General features: G+C 41.3%; 1 protein-coding gene across 2 annotated transcripts in view; it reads right to left on the minus strand.

Moving 5' to 3' along the window:
• Positions 1–16,148, minus strand: part of ptpn2a (protein tyrosine phosphatase non-receptor type 2a) — a 19,833-nt gene extending 3,685 nt beyond the window's left edge. Inside the window, exons 1-8 of one of the 2 annotated variants that reach the window (XM_080471842.1) lie at positions 15,876–16,148; positions 11,127–11,217; positions 10,930–11,030; positions 10,734–10,832; positions 8,543–8,680; positions 5,998–6,207; positions 4,616–4,780; positions 2,570–2,754 (exon numbers count right to left, since the gene is read on the minus strand). In XM_080471842.1, coding sequence (XP_080327968.1) covers positions 2,570–2,754; positions 4,616–4,780; positions 5,998–6,207; positions 8,543–8,680; positions 10,734–10,832; positions 10,930–11,030; positions 11,127–11,217; positions 15,876–15,932 — 1,046 coding nt within the window. In that variant the 5' untranslated portion in view covers positions 15,933–16,148. Of the gene's footprint in view, positions 1–2,569; positions 2,758–4,615; positions 4,781–5,997; positions 6,208–8,542; positions 8,681–10,733; positions 10,833–10,929; positions 11,031–11,126; positions 11,218–15,875 lie in introns of both variants that reach the window. The other variant, XM_080471841.1, reaches the window with a different exon arrangement.
• Positions 16,149–19,548: the final 3,400 nt, after the last annotated feature.

Raw genomic sequence — 19,548 nt, forward strand, 5'->3', positions numbered from 1 at the left:
GAACCGAGTTCTGTGCAAAGATGTGAGCGTTCCAACCCTAGTTCTTTTCAAGAGAAAAATCCAGACCCTCCAGGTACAGAAGAGTATTTAGGGCCTCTGAAGAAAAAATGAATTGGAGGTTAAATAATCCCGAACTTTGTTTTCTCCGTGGGGAAAAAATAAATAAATCGTGACTTTGATTTCCAGCTATTTTTTTGATGTGCATAAGGTTGTTATTTTTTTTAACTCAGAATTTGATTTCTTCTGCGAAGTGGCCCCAATACTCTCCCGTACTCCAGGTTCTCACAGGGGAAAAACCTACGTTTTGTGGCCAAAAACTAATTTGGGGGGGGGGGGGGGGTTCGACATCTTGTGAGCAAATAAATACCAAAAAATGTAATTGATTTTCTGGACAAAAACTACATTGTGCAACCAAACATTCTACATTTTGCAGGCAAAGAAACCCTCTACACCATTATTAACAATCTGCAAACAAACAAAAATTATTTACAAAGAAAAAAAAGATTTTGAGGGGAAAAAAAAAGATCTCGTGTGCAAAACTCTACGTTGTGCGAGCAATATATATTTGTAGCCAAAATTCATATCTTGTGGGCAAAAAATCTATAAATCTGTCTTGCAGGCAAAAGAAATAAAAAATATTTTGTGGGCAAAAACTACATCGTGCAAGCAAAAATTGGTTAATGACATTCTGTGGGGTAAAAAAAAAAAATTATATATATATATATATATATATATATATATATATATATATATATATATATATAAATCTTAAATCTCGCAGGCGAAACAAAAAAAAATGATTCCATGGGTAAAATCTACTTTGAGCAAGCAAAAAGTCTACATTTTGTGAACCATTTATTCAAAAATTGCAATAAAACTTGTGATTTTTACATATTTTTTTGCAAATGTTGCAGAAACTGACTGAAAGAAATTGCAAGTCAGGGAAAAAAATTGTTAGTTTCTAAAAGTATTCAGCATAACAAAGAACTAAATGTTTCAGTTCCCTTTGTTAGTTCCATTTGAATTCGTCTTGCATTAAAGTTCATTGACATGTAATTGTTGAACCTTCCTGCATTATTCTGACTGTTTTACAAGTGAGGTCTGAAAAGCTCATAAGCACAAAATGCTGACACAGACACAAAGAATATTCCTTTAAATACACATATTTGTCAAACGAGTAACTGCCGACAACAAAAAACCAAAAGAGCGTCTTCTTTTAAATAAAGAAGTTTATAAAACTCATAATCACAGACTGCAAAACAAAACGACGGCGCACATTTGAGAAACTCTGAACAGTTTGATAAGAAGCCAGAGAGAAGAGTTCATCGATTCAACAAGTTTTTTTAAGAGCAACTCAAAGTAGCTGTAAAAAATCTAAGATCAAACACATTTCACTGTTATATATAAAGCAGCAACTTTCTCTGACAACAGAATTTATATTTCAGTTCCAAAAGGTTGTAATATGTCAAACTGTGTGTGTGTGTGTGTGTGTGTGTGTGTGTGTGTGTGTGTGTGTGTGTGTGTGTGTGTGTGTGTGTGTGTGTGTGTGTGTGTGTGTGTGTGTGTGTGTGTGTGTACGCGCTCTGTAGCAACTTGTGACTTTTGAAGTAGAAAAAGAGATTACATGGTGTGAATTATACTTAACCCTTTATTGGATTTTAGAAGTTGATAAACATATTTTTTTTCTACATTGTTATTTTGTAAAATTTAACCAAAATTTAAAAAAAAATTTAAAAAATCTGTTGGAAATTTTCAGGCTGATTAAAACAATATTGTGTTTCACAAGCTCACAAGAACAAAGCAACGAGCAGGTAATTTGAAGCATATGATGTGATATATATATATATATATATATATATATATATATACAGTATGTAAATGACTGTGAGCATTATGTGAAGTGTGTTCAATAGAATAAACACACTTCAAAAAAGTATAGAATGCATTTTAAGAACATTTATTGAGCAAAACTTGAATCAAAATTCTTCTCAGAATAACTTAAGAACTTATTTAAACTTTATTCAGTCATAACAAAAAAAAAACAATTACACTCTGAAGTCTTGTATCTCTCATTTATGTTAACTTAAACAACTTCACCTGGATTTTTTGGCAAATAAATTTTTTTTTAAATGAAATCCAGTGAATCAGTTTGACCAACATAAAGTGCCGTGTGCTGCGCTGCACCCATACACTCCAGCTCGCTAATGACTGTATCAGTCATATTTGAATCACGGGTAGCTTGTAGCTTCGCCACTGCATGAGCCCTGAAGCCCGTTAGCATGTAGCCTCACTACTGTGTGAGCCCTGAAGCCCGTTAGCATGTAGCTTCGCTACTGTGTGAGCCCTGAAGCCCGTTAGCATGTAGCTTCGCTACTGTGTGAGCCCTGAAGCCCGTTAGCATGTAGCCTCACTACTGTGTGAGCCCTGAAGCCCGCTAGCTTGTAGCCTTATGCTATCACTGTAGGCCAGTATCATCAAAACCTCTACTGTGGGCCAAATTCTTCTGGTTTATGCCGTTGATACCACCCACCCCTAACCTTGGCTCTTTAAGCACCGTCTGGTTACTTACGTCTCAGATTTGTCGGCCATGCTGTGGTCTCCTCCTGGCTGTCCTGCCGGCAGGTCGTCTTCAGAGACGGTCTCCTGCGGCTCCAGGAGGGGCCCGTTGGGCCTGTTGTCGTTGAAGTGAGGTCTGGGTGGAGGAGGAGGAGGAGGAAGGAAGTCCGGCTCAGAGTCTTCGTCACTTGACGTCCTCTGCTAAAGACAAGAGACATGAGACGCAGAGAATTCGTCAATAGTTTAACAGCTTGTGACAGAGAACAAGACAAAACTGATCTCGCACAGAACTAAATCACTCACGTCTTAACCCCTACAGATTCTATTCTACATCTTTGTTGTGTTTTGGGTGTCTGTTTACACGACAATCACTGAAAATGGCAACTTTTGGAAAACGGCCCCACTCCATCTCCGTGGAAACGGGGGGAAATGCAGCTTTTCTGAAATGCTATGCGCACCACCGTAGCAAATAGTTTTTCTGCACATACTCAGCAGATAAACTGCTGGGGTGGGGGGGTCGGTATCACTCCGTGCACAACGATTCGTCATCTCAGTAAAGTATGTCCGATCTTTCCGGGATAAATATCTGTAGTTTACTTTAGTATTGGCAAGCAGGCCAGCCGACAGTTTTGCTGGAGCCCCGGACAAGGACACCCCTAAATGAATGTAGAGGAAACACTGAATGTTGTCCTCCAGAGTCCTTATTCTCCTGGACTTGGTAGTTTTTGGTAGTTGACGGTCACTGTAATGACAATCCAACTTGGTCGTCTGTCCACTAGAATGTCAGTGTTCTCCCACCGTTAATGTTTATAGTGTGTTGTTCTCTGCGCACATGTATGTGTGGTTTTATTACAAAAACAACCGACAGTGCCAACTCGTGGCCTAACATGCCAACTACATCCTTTTCAGTGTTTCTCTTGTTTCATGTTAAACAAACATCGTTTTCAAAACGTGTTTTTACTTGAAACCTCATGTAAACGGGGCCTCATATACTCTTTTTGTTGCACTATTTACATTTTCTGATGCATTTAAACATGTTTTATTTAAATTCTGCTGTGTAGCTGGTGTTTTCGTCATACAGTGATGTCTACTGGTCACAGATAGGACGTACCGGTATATAAGAGGCTTCTTATTATATGTAACATGACAAGACTAACACCTTTTAGAAAATCTGACCTACAGTATGGGAAACTACGGTAATCTAATTTGGGTAAAACAAGTAGAGGTAGATCATTGCTGGTTTGACTTCATCTCATCCTGTCCATGTGTTGACGTGTCTTTAAGAGAGTCCGAACCTCACCCAATAGTGGACGACCACTTTTCCACTAATTAAAATGTTTGTATGTTACTTTCCAGGATACAGAAGCTGTTGTGAGTCAAACTTGACCCCATATTGGTAAAGTAAACGGGTGATTCAATACAACTTACCGGTAGATTTAACGGTCGGCTGTTATGTCTTCATGAGATATAAACAATATGTTAGTGTCGAGGACCTGGAGTTGAAAAAATACGTTGCCTTCATGACCAGCTTGATTTAAGTCAGATTGAAATGTCAAAGTAGTACAAGCACAGCAAGTCGACCATAAACAGGAAGTCCTGTGTCCCTGCAGATGATCCGACCCAAACGAGAAAAGTTGCATTGCCTGTTTTAAACATTTTAGAAGTTGTTGATGAGTTCAAAGCTCCTAAAAATCCCACTGCAACACCCAAACATACAGATGTTTCCATATTTTGATCCAATACTGAAAATACCGGGGTAACAGTGAAGCCACCAAACCTCTGTGCAAACTTTTTAGTCTATTTCAAATTTGTTCTGGATGAAGGAACCACAACATGATTTTGAACATAATCAAGTCTCCATCGTGTCCCATGACCACAGTCTGAATCGCTCATTAAAGTATATACCCTGTGAAAGTCTGGCAGCTGTCTGGTGGTTCATTTTGTCGTCACATGAGAGAATTTCTCTTTTCCTGCAACACCATATGTGAGGATATTTAAAATGTTCCAGCATGTGTGAGGACTTGACGTTGCAGCAGTGACACAGTAATGACAGATCTACCTGTGCTGCCGAGTTGCTGGTCGGGATGAGCTTGGCTCCCTCGATGACTGCCATGTAGGAGAAGCGGAGCTGGTCGGGGGTCTGGATCAGACCCATGCGGTACTCCCTCATGCTCAGCAGCACCTTCTGGATGTCCACCGAGGAAGGATCCATCCTCCTGTCCATCTGTACAACACATATTAAGAGAATCAGCTGGAGTGAAGTGACTGTTCCTTCGGTCATAGTCACCACATTCCAAACAGTTCGGAAACATTTCAGGGGAACTTGGCTTCAGCTTTGATGCTGCAGCGAAATTGAGCTTCCTAATTTGACACTCTGAATGTAGAACAGAAACTTCATTTTTGAATTGTGCAGCTGCAGCATTTAAATAGCTGTAGCTGAAAGTGACCTGATCGAGTTATTCTTTCTACCTCCAAATCCATTCGCTCCCTTTATTATAGATAGTTAAGTACTTTCCAAAGGAAATTCAAGTTTTCAGCAGCCACAAATAACAAAAGGACAAAGAAATGCCAGATTGACATTGGCACCAACAGTTGATACACAGAACTCTTCTAATTTGAAAATCTACAGAAACACTAAATATATTAAAAGTTGATATTTACAGTGTTTACACATTTCGAGGCAGTAAACGTAGGAGACTTATTTTCAATACTACAAACTCACTCAAACTTAACTGCTCCTGAACTCTGCAGAAATACTGTGAACACCTAACGTAGCCCAGGTGGATTTACTTCTAAGGCCCCGTTCCCATGACAACGTTTTGAAGAGAAAAACCACCGTTTTGGAAAAGTCTTGCCTTTACACAGCAACATTTTGAAAATTATGTCCACTTCTACCAAAATGGCAGAAACTCTGAAAACAATGTTGTTTTCCTGGAGGGCCACTAGCTGGTGCTGTCGTTTGATTTCACATAAATGCACGCTGACAACAATACGGACATTGGTATGAGCAGACGACCACGGCCCTGAACACCGTTATGTGAACAGTTTCACATTTTCAATTGAAAAAGTTTTTTTAAACCAGCTTAATATTCAAGATAACATTGTTGCTTTCCGTTCTACTCCTTAGTGGATAAAATATCAAAAGGTTGTAGAGTTTGCTGCATTTCTACATCTTGAGCTTCATGTCATCAAAGTTCAGATTTATGTCATATTAACTACAACAAGTCTCAACAGCTTCACACATGAAGTTCTGATGTGAGAACATTGCCATCATGGAAGAAAGAAAAAAAAAAAAAAAGAAAGACAATCACTGCCTTCATTCCTGCCTCGGAAATCCAACATGCCACAACTCATCTCAACGATAACAGAATCTCCTCTTGCTCTCATGCCGTGTAACATTTTAACCCTCTCCTCTCCACGTACTGAGAATGAATCCCTCACCAGGACGAGGCAGGAGTCCACCAGGGCGAAGGTGCCAGAGCGTCCGATCCCGGCGCTGCAGTGCACCACTGAGGGCCCGTGCTCGGGGCCCAGCGAGCCCGACTCCCGCACCTTGAAGAGGAAGCTGAGGAAAGAGGCGGGAGACTCGGGAACGCCGAAGTCAGGCCACGTGGTGTAGTGAAAGTGGTAGATCTCTCTGGACTCTCCCGTCTGCAACAGAGAAGATTAGTGATGATGACTCAAGCAGCTCTGGATGAAGTTGCGTGTCTGCACAAGTCGGCTGAGTCAAAAAACACATTTATTCACTTTAATCCTAAAAAAAAGAAGACTAAAAAGTGCTGTTAAAAAGACTGGAGAGGAGTTGATATTTGTCGATCTACTCATGGTGACCTGATTTCACTTATATCAAACTTTTCCAATAATGACTCACAATGTTTGTCACGTTCACCAATTCACACTCAGACACCAAAGGAGGCGGCTGCCATACAAGACGCTCAGTCCAGTGGACGATGTTTTTCGTTTAGTGTGTTGCTCAAGGACATTTCAACATGAAGGGACCCAACCTGCAACCTTTTCTAATAGATCAGCTGAGCTAGAAAGGCCCCAATACCACTTTTTTAAAAGATGATGCACAAGTATGATACTTTAGCTACTTGCCGAGACAGAGTACCGATACAAGTATTTATTAAATGTCATAAAGGCTAATTCATACTGTATACGCAAATTGTGTCCAAAGTCTAATCATTGCTGCGACCCCACTGCTGCGTCAACGCTACGCTCACCTCCAACAGCCTTGAAGGCTCCGGTTTACTGCTGCGTCTACAGTACACACAGCGCAGTGTGTAGAATCTATCTCCACACAGCGCAGTGTGTAGAATCTATCTCCACACAGCGCAGTGTGTAGAATCTATCTACACACTGTGGACTGTAGACGGAGCTCGCTGTGTCCCGGCACACGCTCCAGCTCGCTGTCATCAAGTGTATGAGTCACACTTTAATCATGTTTAGCATGTAGCATTGCTGGTGTGTGAGCCCTGGAAATATTCAGCTTGTAGCACGTAGCATGGCACAGAGTTAAATCCTCCTGCTCCACTGAGCAGTTAAACTAGCAGACCAACGCTGCTGGTCCAAATGTCTCTGGCGATTAAGTTGCTTGTGTTGTACGAATTATCCTTCACCTCCTCTCTATATGTTGGCAGAACATACTTTACAGTCCGTCTAGGCCTGTAGCGATAATCAATAAATCAATTAATTGTACGATAATTAAAAATGAGCTCGATAAGTTTGCCAGGCTCGATAATTTTTCATTTCCCAAAGACGTCACTGTGAGCGGCGCTCATTCTGGTGTTAGTTAACGGCGCTCTCACAGTTTAATGTCGTCAGAGAGTTGCCAGATTCCTGAGCCTTTCAGTGGAAAACCCGGGTAAGGCTCACTGTAAACGGGCCTTAACATGTAGGGGGAAAACAGCCAATCTGGCAACAGCAGCCACCAGAGTAGCATCGCCGCATACGTCATCAAAATGCAAAGCATCACAACAAAAACAAATAGAACACAGCAGCACTACCTCAGACTCTGCCTCCACAATAAATACTTCATCTTTGTTAGGTTACCGTACTTTCCGGACGACAAGCCGCTACTTTTTTTTTTTACATGCTTTGAACACTGCGGAGGACGACTCGGCTTTTTAACTGTTAACAAGCTTCATGCTGCTGATACGTTGGTGATGCGTTCAGAGCATCACGTAACTCCAGAGCTGGCAGCAACATATTGAAAGAAAAGAATTATGAACTAGTTCATTTTTGGAACTATGAATGTAGAACTATGAACTGAACTAGTTCATATTAAAATTTGTGAACTGAACTTTGAACTCGTTCATGTAGAAACTGAACTTTCCCAACACTGCCTGTCAATCACTCTTGTGTGTGTGTGTGTGTGTGTGTGTGTGTGTGTGTGTGTGTGTGTGTGTGTGTGTGTGTGTGGGGGGGGGGGGGGGGGGCACCTGGCACACCTGAGTGCAGGATGAGAGCCCCGTGAGGAGGAGATGGAGAGATGAGGGGGTAGAGAGAGAGGTTGGTTTGAATATTTATTTGGGATATTTTCAATGTCTTTTTTCATAATACAATTCCAATTTTAAATATTCTTAAGAAATACAAGTTTATTTATCTTTAAAAGGGTATACTTGCATTATTATACCATTATTAATATAATAGTGGAAAAATGGTACCAAAACGGCAATATTATCGTTTATTGCAATAATTTCTGGGACAATTTATCGTCCAGCAAAATTAGTTATCGTGACAAGCCTACCTGGGCAGCATCGGAGCCGATACCCGACACTGGTATTGGTAATGGTGCATCCCTACACTGGGCCATAGTTACCCTTACATATACAGAAAAGCTGCTGACTGAGATGTTGGTGTGTGGTGCACGTTTCCATGGAGAAAGAGACTACAATGGCACCATAGACCACCGCTTCCACAAGATGTCTAACTTTAAACGCCGTAATATTTGAAACGGTTCCATCCGGGTTGCTTCTCGGCTCACCTTTGCGTTCTGCAGCTCCAGCACTCGGATGGTGTAATGCGATTGGTCTTCCTCCGACAGCAGCCTGACAACAAAACCCGTGTCTGTGAAGGACATCTGCTCCCCCTCCGTGGTCGGCCAGTACTGCGCACACTTCTCCTGTGAACGGCGAAACAAGTAAACAAGGAGTTAACTTAAAACGGACAAGACGCACATGGCCCGTGTGTGTGTGTGTGTGTGTGTGTGTGTGTGTGTGTGTGTGTGTGTGTGTGTGTGTGTGTGTGTGTGGTGGGTATGGGTGTGTGTGTGTACCATTTATTCAGAAGTGATTCTAGGAATTCATCTTACTCAACAAATACCACAGCTAATGTGACGGGATGTGGCGTGCAGCAGAACACTTATGATTATGTAACTCGCCCTCGGGGTCATTGCAGTTACTAACAACTTTGGATTATTAACGTGGCAGCTCGTTTCCACAACTCATAAAGAGTCAATCAACCGATCCAAGACGTTGGCAGACACATGAAGCCTGTGGATTTGTGTATTTAAATCTGTGACTTCACTGTGCACGGGGGTGTCGGCTCATGTTGGTGCTTGCAGAGTTATTTTAATCTTTTAAGATAACACAGTTACTTTACAGAATATTTCACATTTCACTGAAGAAGAAACAACACACCAAAAACTCATGAAATCCTTTCAGTTTACATAGATAGAGCTCCCCCCCAACAAAGAAATATGTTTGATTATCAAGCAGGATAAACCAACTTTTATGGCTATACTCATTACATATGAGCACAGGAGAACAATAAAGAAGATGCTTTTTTCCGTAAATGTTCTCAGTTTATCTTGATATTCATCCCACAAGTTCATGTTCTCTGAAATGAATTATTCTGGCTTGTGTTGAAGAGCCACTAATAAAGAAAAGAACATCTTGCAAACCCTCAATGCAGAAAAACTAGCATTAAATTCTTAAAAATCTATTTTTTATTTGGCCTTTTTCATGAATAACTTCAAAAACCATTTCCAGGATTTTAACCCCCAAAATGCCATATTTTGGAAGTTTGTATACCTTCATATAAACTTATCCATATTATTATTTAATACTGTATAACTTATTTAATTTTCATCCTGTCTCATTCAATATTCAATCTTTATTTTCCATGTATTGTGTGGAGCAACACTTCCCTTTCGGATTAATAAAGTACTCCTCTTCTCTTCCGCTTAATGATTAAAAAAAAAAGCTAATAATTATCTAAAACACTTTTAACTGTATTCCAAACTGTCAAACTGTTTTCCAATTGTAGGACGATACATAGAAAATTTTCTTTACAGTCTTATATTGGAGCCTTGTAACAACCAAGAGACCCCAAATGTGAGTGAGTGAGCGGGTGAGCGAGTGAGCGAGTGAGCGAGTGTTAATTTTTCTTATGGTTCAAGTACTCAATTCACCTATTTGCCCTACATGCAGCATTGGTTATTTGTAATTTAGCACCAGCCTCCTGATCTTGCTGAAGACTATTTGAGGAAAAGTTTGTTTAGTCAATGTCGGCTTGCAAACTGAGCACTCCTGTCGAATAAAAATGTTTTTTTTTAACCGTCACGCCGCGTCTTCATCTGACTGAAATAACACAGTAAGTTGTGAAACGATTATTAGAGTTTTCACTCCCGTTCACAACATCTCTGCACAGAGCTGAAACAATCAGCACACCAACACAGAAAGACCAATTTGTCATAGATTATGATTATCAAGTACTCTTTCATGTGAAAATTATAAAACGGGGCCAAAATGTATTATTCCAGCAAATTAATTGGGAAACTGAATTTCCTTTTTTTGCGTTTTCGCTTGAGAAAAGTTCGACCTTTACATGAAAACGGCAGAAACACCTCAAACGATGTAGTTTTCATGTAGGGCCACTAGTGGGTGCTGTTTGTTTTTGAAGTGAAACCCCACACACATGTTCACAGAGAACCATATGACTGGGAGTCCCCCGTTTCCACCGAGTCAGAGCGTTTTTTTTTTGTTTTTTTTTTGAAAAGCTAAACCTTGGAAGCCATTTTCAAAACTTTGCATTTTTAGTGGCACCGACTACCGTTGCCATATAAACAAACACCTAAAATGCAACTAGAGTTGAAAACGTAGTGGTGTATACATGTAAAGGAGAAGGATGGAGGATGGAGAGCAGGTATCGGGGGGGGGGGGGGGTGTACTCACAGATCCTTTCTCAATCACTCTGTTGAGCATGATAACGGCCTTGGAGCACTGCTCCCAGATCATCAGCCAGAAGTGACCGCAGGTGTTCCTCAGAGGCCCCTGAATCCGTGGAGAAGGAACGAGAAGAAACGTGAAAAAAAGAAGTAATATATGAAAGAAAAACATGCGTCGGCTTCTGACTGTCCAGCGCGCCTACCTGAGAGAGAATGTACGCTCTCTGGGCTTCCTCCACCGACACCAGGCTCGCGTTGATGTAGTCGTTTTCACAGTTCTCCAGTTTGACCCGGCTGTGGTCGTCTGGAAAAGCCAAAGCACACATCAGAGAGCGGCTTGCAGCTGCAGAGGTTTCCTTCTCCACATCGCAACGCGTCTCTAAACAGACACGGCACTCACATGGACTGACGTCTCTGTAGCGGTTCAGATTGCGGTTGGCTGGAAGCTTCGCCACTTTGTACGGATACTCGGCGGCTTGGTTGCGAATCTCCTGTTAAGAGAGAGAAAAACTGAGATTTTACAGTTTTCAACCTGCGGAATGCGAGATAATGGCGAGCACTGCCAACCCAGATCCACTTTACACGGCGCCGTTTCAAGTGAAAACTTTTTCTTACTTGTGGAACTAATAAAGTTTGTTTCCCATCAAAAGAGCCGTTTTAGTCACTTTGCGCCAAATTAAGTTCTTCTGGAGACACAAAACAAGTTGAACCATAAAAGATCCCGCTGCGTATAAAGTTATTCATGTAGTTTCACTAAACCAATTAATACATTCACGATATTTCATGACTACAATTTAGAATAAATTTTCCTGTTTTAGCAGCTTTGATCATTTATGAGATTTTAACTGATTCAGCTCGTTTGGATGTTTTAGCCACTTCAACTTTTGATGATAATTTTTCCAATCATGTTAACCAGTTCACCTGTTTTTTCACCATGTTTCTTGAGAATTCCAAACATCATTTTTTTGGGGGGCAATTCTCCTCCCAACACTTTTTGTTTTCTCCAATTTAAACAGTTTGCTTTGTTTAATATAGCAATTTCTGCAATATTAACCTTTTTAATCATTTTAGCCATGAGTCTTTTTGAGAATAAGTCAGGTATGCAAGTAAAATTCAAAAGAAAAAGATAATGGGATGAAAACTGTCCTCCATAATTTTCAGGGACCAATACAGAGGAGCTACAGAGCCACTCGTGGCTCTAAAGCAGCAGGTTGTACGCCCCTGATCTGATCTGATCTAATCTTCCATGGAGAAGGAGCGTTTTCAAAAAAGTTCCACGTTTGGAGCCGTTCTCAAAAAGTTGCATTTCCAGTGGCTCCGAGCGCCGTTATCATGTAAACAGACTCCAGAATGCAGTGAAAATGTTTGTGTTTCCGTTTGAAAACCGGGCCTTAGTCAAACAGCAGCACACTGACATTACAAAAAGCTGGATTCCAGAAAGTCCATTGTCTCTCCTTCTGGCACTGAGCTGCTTTGTTCAACTGACATTTGTCAAAGTGGTGTGTTCAAATAGTATTTTTACTGTACTGCTATTGTGTGTGAGGGTGCGGTTGAAATTTCCTGTAATGACAGTGAATCACACGCTGCGTTAAGTGATGATGGTACCCCACCCATCCTGGACATCACCTGTTCTCACTGCTGCCCCGCACTCCCAGAAAAAAACTGTATGGAGAGGAATAACAACCAGCCTAACGCAGTACACGTACAAGAAGGTGTTCAGTGTTTGGGGTCAGACTGTCTCTTAAAAAGATCAATAACTAGTAAATTGAATGAAATCAAGATATTTTAAATGTTGCATTGCATAATATAATAATCAAATTTATTCATTATATTATAAACGAGATAAAAAAATCTGCTGTGCTACATAATGTGAAAAACCAGTAGGATGAATTCAACTGGAGCCGAATGACAGTTGGTTTTACAGAAGGGCTGCACCGATACCGATACCAATACCAGTGTCTGGGATCAGGTCCGATACTGCAAGATGCACTCGCACTTGAGTATTGCATGACGAGGTCCGTCAGCAACATTGGCGGCACGTAGATAGGAGAGGACAAGAGATGTCTGTGGTTTACAGATTCTTTAATATCAATGAGAACGACAAAAGTGAGACCGATGTTCTGCTACAATATCAAGAGGAGGTGTAAGATACTTCATACAACAGCAGCAACATAATCACCACAGACATTTGACCAGGCTTTATGGCATTGTATAAGTACTCCGTATCATTCAACATGGATCTTTTTTCTTTTTTTTATTACCTGGAAGACAAAAGGACTGGAAACTTCTAATTTAATGTGTCTGTTGGTGTGTAAAAAGGTCATCATGACACCAATATTTAAATTTTTTATAGCATGTGGTCCATTATTAGATAATTAAAAACCATCAGCTGAGCTCGCTGGTTCATGTGGTTCCATGAAACGGATCAGGATGACTGTGTCCTCCTATCTGTGGTTACAAAGATAGAAAACCTCTTTCTAACATTACTGCTTCATTCATAGACTATTTTCAACCTGCAGCACAGTCTCAATGTGATCTCCTTCAACAACCAGCTAACAGGAGAAAGTTTGCAGCAACCTTACTCTTTCTATCCATTTAAGTGGATTGTCACGCTTGTGGTTTTAAGTGATTTATAGTTAATCATCATTATTTGTTATTTGACGTGCGCAAGTTGAAGTGATTGCATAAGAATGAATCGTCATAAGCGTGAGCCATCCATTCACAAAAGAGATTCTAGTGAAGCATGAACACGACCATCGCCCATGTGGCATTTATGAGCTTGGAAAGAAATCCCCCAAAACTTTTCGTTTCCATCCCACGTACTTTTTTTCTACGTGCAAAGCATCTATTTAGATTTCAGTCCAGTGTCGCACTAATCGGGACGTCATCTTCATTCTGCATTTCTATTGCTTAGTTAGTTGACGAAGGTCGAAGCAGCAGCCACACTGTGAGACGATCGCCCCAAATTTCTGACATTGGCAGAATTTTGTCGCAGGTTGTCTTTGGTCGCGAGACCATGAGAACGGCTGTGCTTGAACCAGTCTCATAGCGCGACGCAGGACCTCTGATTTAGAGCAAAGACCAAAGATACAACCCTGATTCTCTCAGGATCGCAGTCCTTCGTCTGGGAGGGCTGAAAACTACACAGTGTATCGGCCATTACAGAATATATATAAATATATTTGATAATCCAAAACTGTAGGAAGTTATTTGTGTTGTTTATCTAATGTCTCAAAACATTGTATGTGTTGGAAGGCGTATTAATCATTACAGAGTTATAGAATCCGTCCTCATATTATTAAAAACCAGGGTAAGCTTTATAGAAAAGTTTCCACATACAGCTGCACGATATTCATTAAACATGCAATATTATGGTCGAATATTGTGATCGCGATAAATAAGCCCTTAATGATGTAGATGTCTTCAGATTTAGGATCTGTACATTCTCTTCTTGGTACCAGTTAATGGTGTTCATTTTCATTTATTTTAATTACATGTGCATCTGCAGATTTCAGCAGCGTTTCTGAAAGACAGCTTTTGTTCTTTGTTTCAGGGTGGGCATGGCCCAGTTCGCAGTCGTTCAATCCCTACTCTCACACAGTGCATTTCGGGCTGACGATATTAGATCAATGTGAATTAATTCGGCAATCTGTAACACTTAAGCAGATGACGTTTTTAGATTTTTCTTTGAAATAACTATGCCCTTTCTTTCGCTCTCAACTCAACATTCGGTTTGCAATATGCATATTGCACATGTTAACATCACGGTAAATTTCGTGCAGAACTACTGTGCGTGTGTCAAAGTGTCCTTGAGAAAGACACACAGATTCAATTGGTTTTATGTTGAGCATGTAGTCATTTTCAGTAGTAGTTGTTTGGTTTTGTGAAAATATAGACATCGTCATCACGTGTACTCTGCACCACAACAAAGACAAACTTTAAGTTTGAGTTTGAAGGCTATTATGGCACTATTTTACTGGTCCACTCACGATGAAACTGGGCTGAATGTGGCCCCTGAACGCAAATGACTTGACACCCCTGCTGTGGATCAATGAACGTGTGTAACAGTGTAAAAGTGAAATCCATTACATTTGCTCCAGGAGGATTTACAGAGATTAAATGCTTTCTTCCCTCTTCATCAGCAACACATCTTACTATAATTAAACTACTTATGTAACTGCTGCATCATTGATGCTGTTTACAGAGTAACACAGGTGTTTGGGGGTCAGATTATCCCTTTATTTATCTCTTTACCACAGGTAACAAACACCTGCAGCTCCATGCTATCCTGCGGCTACGCTGCAAGGGTCACGGCCTCAGTTAAGCAGAAATTCAACTGGAGTTGTCTGTATGCGAGAGAGAAAGAGGGAGACAGCTGGTGGTAAAACACTTTTCTCTGGAAGTCCCGATGAGTTCTCAGAAACTGCAGCTGACGTCTGTGAGCGTCAGCCGGCGTTCGCTGCCCGCCGCTGCACGTTTCCCGGCTACGGAAGTCACTGGCTGCTAGCTCCAGCAATGCTACTTTCCAATGCCTCCTCGCAGCTAAATGTAACCCGTGGGAAGCGCTACAAAGCGTACAACTTCATAGAACTCAACGTGTCTCTCTTTGAGGATAAAGGCCGCTAAAACAAAAGCAGAAGTGATTTACAGGATGGCTAACAAATTAGCTTAGCTCTGTTCGATCGCAGCCGATCGTCATAGAAACACGCGAGGCCCGGAGCCCGGTGTTTCGGATTAACTGGTTTCCCTGTTAACTGGTGACAGACCTCCTTTAGCGTCCGTTGTTGCTGCGACTGGTAAAAGCAGATGTTGAAATAAGACTCACAAAAAGGTAGGACACTTCAAAACTATATTGTAGAAGCTGTTAAACAGCGTACGCCAGGAAAGCTTCGGGTTTCGGTCGAGGTTATTAAGGTCTGATTCAACCATCAGCAGCGACGAACGCTCAAGGAAGTCAGTCACCAGTTTAACGGGAAAGCCAGTTAATCCGAAACACCGGGGGTCACAGGCCCGGGGTTCGAGGCCGGAGGCCCGGAGCCTGGGGTACAGGGTCTCTGGTCCCGAGTCTGGACTTCCCAGGCCCCAAGTCCGGGCTGACGAGGCCCTGGTACTGGGCTTACGAAGCCCGAGTTCTGGGATATGGACTTACATTGTACAGGTTCTGCCATCCCCCAGACGAATCGATGTCCTCATATTCCCGCTCCATGGTGTCCGTGAAAAGAGACACTCTGCCGCGTAACGTCGGAGTGTCTGCGGCACTGTCCACCAACTCACTCCAGTGTGTCAGCCATCTGAACCACGGTGTGTGTGAGAGAGAGAGTGTGTCTGTATCTGTCGGTGTGTGTGTGTCGGATCCCTGCGGGGACTCTGCCGCTCCGCACTACACACACACACACCACAGTGCAGACACGCTGCGGTTGCCAGTTCTGTGTTCAGCACAACGCTTCTTAATTGAATGTGTTTGTACGCAAACCTGGCAACACCGAGGGGAACAAGAAGGATTCTAATGTTTTTTCAATTGAAATTAAATATCAATAATATGTGTAATAGGACATTGTGACATAATTACATTAAGATTTAAAAAAGGGAAATATAACTCACATCAAGATATTTGTTAAAGTATAATAAAATATACATTAATAATAATAATGATTTTTATTTTTTTTCCAGAGGACAATTCTTAACAGCTTTACTCCGCATAGAATAGAGTAGAACTAGAAAATCCCAGCATCTCCCTGGCAACAGTCGTTGATCTCCTCTGATCAGCTTGGATCTCCTCCACGAGGTGCCTCTCCCATCAACTTTGTACTGGACATTTTTTTAAATAGTTTTTGGGGGATTTATTCCGAAATGGTTGGTCGAAACATTAACAAAGGTCACAGCAACAGATTCCTGAACATTCTGTACATTTTGTGTGCTTTTTGTGTCCGTGCTCCCAGCGGTGCGGGACGAGTTACTTGCTGAATAAATGACATACACACAATAACATTAAATATCTGCCTAGGATAGTAATCTATGCGCCTTGCCACATAAGGCAGGCCCAAGAATTAAAATGATGTCAAACTATCAAAGGAGTCAGCTTCAAAATTCAATGTGTCAATGAGTTCATTATTTACTATGCGGGGGGGACAGTCTGAGCACCGTCACCCAGATCACCCGGCGTGGGACACGAACCCACTATCCTGAGATTGTGAGTCTCATGCTCTACCAACTGAGCTAGCCGGGGGACCTCATACAGAATTCAACTAAATTCAATTATGAGAGAGACTGAATAATTTATTTTACAAAGAAAATTAGCTTATTAAAAGTTGAAAAATATATATCAAATAAGATTAAATGACTTCTTTGAAGTCTATTTTATGGGAAAGTTTTCATAATATCATTTAATGTTATATTATTATTTAATATTAAACCAAATGAGACGATGCGACACGAGAGTATTTAGTGAGAATAAGAACTAGAAAATTCCAGAAGAGGTTTTGTGTGCCCGCCTCTCTCTTTTGATCTCAGCATCTCCATAGCAACAGGTGCTGATCTCCGTTGAACTCCTCCATTAGGTACCTCTCCCATCCATTTTGTATGAGAAATTTGTTGCTATTTTTGTGACTGATTCGGGAATCGTTTGCCAAATCGTTAATAAAAGTCATTGCAATCTATTCCTGTACTTTCTGCATGTTTTGATGTGCTTTTTGTGTCCATTATCCCAACGGTGCGGGACTGGTCACGTGCTAAAAATAAAATGACAGAAAAACAATAAGATTAAACGGCCACCTACAATAGTAACCTTTGCACCTTTCAACTGAGGAAAACACAAAGAATAAATCATTTTTGGAACAATGATTCAATAATGTCCACTCAGACTGGGAAAAACGTTGAATTATCAAGAATTAATCAACAATATTAACCACTGAAGATTCAAGACAATTTATAATGATCCTGGTGTAATTTTAAAGTTTTGTCAATGTCGTCAAATGATATTTTAATTATTATAGATCCAAGTGTATTTATAGTATTTACCGAGCTTTCCAAGTATGTTTTTTTCTAAAGCTCATAATGAAAACTTAACATAATGCTGTTATCCAAATTGAATCTGCAGGTTCTTCCTTCAGTTTAAAGTGTAATCTCTGGTTGATCAGACTACATCGACACATTTCACAACCACAACTTAATATAATGCTGTGATACACGTTTAATCTGCAATGAATACATGTTCCACTCACCACGTCCTGAATCCACAGAGTCCACAGCCTCTGGCATCACCGCAAGAAGGTCCCAGTTAAATTAAAAAAAAGGCTCGGTTCAATTCCCGGCAGGAGCCTTTCTGTGTGGAGTTTTCATGTTCCCTCTCTCTCTGTGTGCTGGTTCTCCTCCGGTACTCCGGTTTACTCTGATAGTCAAAACAACCTGCACCATGACTCCCTGACCTCCACCCTTGGCCTCCATCACCTCCTCCAGAGCGCTGAGTTGTGTGGCTGCTGAAGATGGTCCATTTGGTGAAGAAATGTCCTGTCGGAGGACTAATGAGGGACTTTTAATAAATTAACTCTGCTGTCAATCTGTCCCGTGTAGTGAATGTCTGCTCCAACCAGCCGACAGCGTAGACATATGCTAGTAGATCTTCAATATATGTGTGGGCCTCTAGTTTTCACACCATATACCGTAATAAACGATCTACATACACAATCAAGTAGAGGTTAACTACTGTATGTCTATGTTTTAGATCATTCTGTGTTGAATATCCCCTCAAAAAAAGCACCAACACAATATGAAAACACAGCATTCCCTGCAGACCGAAACAATGAGTTCCTCCTCCTACGTCACGTCCACATTCCTCTCCAGTCTCCGACCTCCCAGAGAGGGTTAACTTGTCAACAGCTCAAAATCTGAAAAAGTGTAAATTCCAGGGGGCAATGAAGGCAAATACACATTCTTTTTTAAGGGAAAAATTATAATTCAAGTTTCATGTTTGAAAAAAATTTAGTTGTTCCTTTTGGTGCAGAAGACTGTAAAACTACTTTATTCCCCTCAAATAATACTCAAGAATCGTTAGAATAATTGATAAAATCTTATCAATTCCCACCCCTCGTAATCTACCTGTTAATTCTCCTTTTTGGAAAACATAATAAAAAAAAATTGATAAGAGAATTGATAAAGAATTGAATCGTTAAACAGAATTGAAAATGGAATCGAAATCGGAAAAATCTTATCAGTTCCCATCCCTCGTTAACACACTTCAGCCACATGAGGTCTAGCATTGTCCCGCATCAGAAGGAACCCAGGAACCACTGCAGCAGCATCTGGTCTCACAATGGGTCTGAGGATCTCATCCTGGTACCTCATGGCAGTCAGGGAACCTCTGGCGACCACATGGAGGGTTGTGGGCCATCCAAAGACATGCCTCCCCACACCTCTACTGACCCACCACCAAACCGCTCTTGCTGGAGGATGTTGATTCAGCAGAACGTTCTCCATTGCGTCTCCAGACTCTGTCACATCTGTCTCATGTTCTCAGTGTGAAGCTGCTCTCCTCTATGAAGATCACAGGCTTTAAGAACAGCCCCCCCTTGTGGACGTGAGCCCTCATAGCACCCTGGTGAAGTCTGTTTCTCACAGTTTGAGCAGAAATATGCACATTAGCGGCCTGTTGGAGGTCATCTTGCACAGCTCCTCCTGTTCCTTCTTGCCCTCCTACGTCCCCCTCCACCTCTCCTGGTGTCTCCTCCATGCTCTGGACACTGTGCTGGGAGACACAGCAAACCTTCGAGATGAGAACAGCGTAATGGTTTGTGGTCACCACCTGCAGAACCATTCCTTTATAGGAG

The sequence above is a fragment of the Lipophrys pholis genome (assembly GCF_963383615.2).
Source record: "Lipophrys pholis genome assembly, chromosome: 9".
Lineage (NCBI taxonomy): Eukaryota > Metazoa > Chordata > Actinopteri > Blenniiformes > Blenniidae > Lipophrys > Lipophrys pholis.